Source organism: Triticum urartu, chromosome 6A (genome assembly GCF_056163025.1).
Source record: "Triticum urartu cultivar PI428250 chromosome 6A, HENAU_Tu73, whole genome shotgun sequence".
In the NCBI taxonomy this organism is placed as follows: domain Eukaryota; kingdom Viridiplantae; phylum Streptophyta; class Magnoliopsida; order Poales; family Poaceae; genus Triticum; species Triticum urartu.
The window spans coordinates 54,364,689-54,367,943 of record NC_141878.1 but is presented as its reverse complement, the minus strand read 5'-3'; the positions used below and the strand labels follow the sequence as shown (position 1 = coordinate 54,367,943).

At 48.5% G+C, this 3,255-nt stretch overlaps 1 protein-coding gene across 1 annotated transcript; it reads right to left on the bottom strand.

The window, feature by feature from the left end:
- Positions 1 to 321: 321 nt before the first annotated feature.
- LOC147963876 (uncharacterized) lies at positions 322 to 938 on the bottom strand. The gene is made up of 2 exons (XM_087529741.1): positions 700 to 938; positions 322 to 631 (listed from the first exon to the last, which is right to left on the bottom strand). The coding sequence occupies exons 1-2, from the start codon at positions 936 to 938 to the stop codon at positions 322 to 324; spliced, it is 549 nt and encodes a 182-aa protein (XP_087385867.1).
- Between the last annotated feature and the right edge of the window lie 2,317 nt (positions 939 to 3,255).

The following is a 3,255-nucleotide window of genomic DNA, read 5'->3' as shown; positions in this document are numbered from 1 at the left end:
AGACGAAGCACCGCTGAGCACGTCCGGTGCCGGAGCCAGTGTCGGAGCAGGTGTGGAAGCCGGTGCGAGAGCAGGTGCAGGATCCGGTGCGGGAGAAGGTGCAGTAGCCAGTGCGGGACCATGTGTAGGAGCCAATGCCGGAGCAGGTGCGGGAGCAGGTGCAGGAGCCGGTGTGGGAGCAGGTGCTGGTGCTGGTGCAACGCTAGTCGAGCTGCTCCTGAGGAAGTCAGCAAGGGGAAAGTCCGCTGCATTTTTTTCTGGATTTTGCCTGCTCCAATTGAAAACGGCCGGAACCAAGGTAGTAGACATATCTACAAGCACCTATTTTCTGGCAGCTACCGCTGTTGCGACTGTCTCAGATGATTTCTTTTCAACCGCAATCTCAACCTTCTTGTCGATGTTTTCTTCAGTTAACCTTCGTCTTTCCTTTCTCTCCTCCGTGGTCTCACGGTAGTACTTCTTCCACGTGGCGCCGTCTCCGACACCATGCACACGTCCATACGACGGTCGAGTCTCCACCGGGAGTCCTTTCAATATGTTCAACGCCCAGTTGAATGGAGTGTCCCACTTGGGCCTCCCCAACGCCTCAGACGGCGAGTCACTTTTGGCCGCAATCCTATGCTGCTCTCTGTGGAAAAAGCCACAAGGATCATTTGCAAATATGACTAACGTGCAGTCGAATTGATCACTAAAATTACCAGCAGTCTAATGAACTCCGTTGTGACCGCGTTCTTCTCAAAAACCTTCTTTACTGGGTCCCAATGGTGCCGGGCCCTGAGGACATCACGCTCCTGCGGGACGGTGAACTCTGCCAAGGGGTCTGGGATGCCTAGACTCATGGCTTCCGCGTCCTCCTTGGCCAATATGGACCTCTTCCCGCCGTAACCACGGCTTCCGAGGTGGTGGCACCCAATGTTCTTCTGTTTAAGCCCCTTCATGTACTCTGACTTTTTTTGGCATCTTCGGCCTCGCAAGCCGCCTTGAATATTTCAAAGTGCTCTGTCATGATTGTCGGATTATCCTTTACAATCTCGGAGTAGGGTTCCTTTTCGTTGAAGATCCGATATTTCACCCTTGCTTTCCAAGCGGCCAACGCGTCGCTAAACTTGCTCATGGCGTGTTTGATTATCTTCTTCATTGTCGGGTCCTTATCTGGATCTTTATAATCCTTTTCATTCCGGCCCGGGAACAAAAATATCTGGTGCAGATTCTTTAGGAGGGCGGGCCTCATATTATCTAACTTGTTTAGTTTCTCATCGTTGATGGTGGTGGTTGTCCGTATGATGCAGCCAATTTGATTATCGTAGCAAGCGCACGCTTCCTTGGGCGCGTTTGGCTCAAAATTGCCGTCGTCCACCTCCGTGACCACCAGTCTAGTAGTCCTGAGCTTGTTAGGAAGTTGCCGCCTCTTTGCTTTCGGTTCTATACCGGCTCTGCTCCCCGAGGCAGCGCCGGTCTCAGTCTCAGCGCCGGTCTCGATGCCGGTCTGAGTCTCAGTGTCGGTCTCTGTCTCAGCGCCGGTCTGCGTGTCGGTCTCAGTCCCCGATGCAACCGGTGGGCCCGGCAACATCGGTTGACCATCGGCAAGGCTCAAAAATTCGTCTGCCGCCAGGTAAACGTCGTCGCAATCACCAGAACCCTGTCCTTCATCGTTGCTAGCCATGTTTCCTATGATTAAATCTAGTAAATTAATTCTAGACCTAATAAAATGAATAATGACATACAAAAGGCCTATGTTTTGCAGGAACGTTGACTCCTTCCTGGTGTGGCTAATCCCGGGCACTCGATATGTCCTAGTTTGTAGCAAAAGTCATGCCGAAGTTCACGGAAAATTTCGGCATGACCTTTGTTAAAAAGTGGACAAATCGAGAACCTGAAATTTGCCGGAACGGAAATGAATCAACATTCTGGCAAAACATAGGCCACTCAGCTTCATTCCTTGGAAACAACAAAAGGCCACTTGGGCACAATCGAAACATGGGCAAACACAATTGAAGAATTGGATATATCCTGACCACTTCAAATTTGCATGTCCTAGCATTTGACACTTCAAGAAAATATACACAAATTTCATCCTCTCTCAAACTCAATTCAAAAACCAAATATAGATTATATTTAGTTAACTACTGAAGTAAACTTTACTCTAAACTAAACCCTACTACCCTAATTAACATCTAGTTAAACAAACTCAATTCAAAAACTAAACCCTACTGAACTATTTAACATCTACATTATCTACTACTTAACATCGTCTATTATTACCCTAACTAAAAAGCATCAACATTATCTACTACTTAACATTAACATCTATTAACTAAAAAAGATGGGTGGGGGCTTATATAGAGGGGAGAGACGGTGGCGGGGAGGTGCTCGGCGATGGAGGTAGGGGTGGTGAGGGCGGGCTCAGGATCTGGATGCAGCGGTCCTGGCGGGCTCGGGGGCGGTGAGGTCCAGGGCGGCGGCGGTGAGGTCGAGGACGGCCCGAGAGGCGGCGGCGGCGAGGCTGGGAGGCCTCGGGCGGCGGCCGTGAGGATGAGCACGGCGTCGACGGCGAAGTGGGGGAGATGGCGGCAAAGTGGGGCGAGGGATCGATTTGGGGGAGAAGTGGTGGCCGGGGGGAAACCGTTTTTGGTTAAGTCAAAAGTAACGGTAGCGCATTACGGAAAACGTGATATAGCTAAGTTAGCTATAGCGCGTTTTAGAGAACGCGCTACTCCTACGGCTTCATCATTTTTTTCCCTTTTTCATTTATTTTTCTTTACATTTTATATTTTTCCTTTTACCTTTTTCTATTTCTTTCATTTTCATTTACTTTTCTATTCGTTTTTCATTTTATTTTATTTTCGTTAGCAGTAGCACTTTATGCATAAACGCGCTGCTATAAGTATATTAGTGGTAGCGTGGTTTTTGGAATATCGCCACTACTATGTGTAGCCCATCGACTTAGTGGTTGGAATTTTAGTAGTAGCGAGTTTTCGGTGAGACACGCTACTGATATATATGCATCTGCAGCGCGCTTATTTTGCACGCGCTACTGCTGTCTAGCAGTAGCGTGCTTTTTTAACAAGCGCTACTGCTGAAGTTCTGTGTATAACGTTTTCCCTAGTAGTGTAGGGTTTAGCCATTACGGTCTCGAGGTAGATCAACTCTTGTAATACTCATATTCATCAATATCTGTCAAGCAGGACGTAGGGTATTACCTCCCTAGAGAGGGCTTGAACCTGGGTAAACACCGTGTCCCTTGTCTCCTCTTAC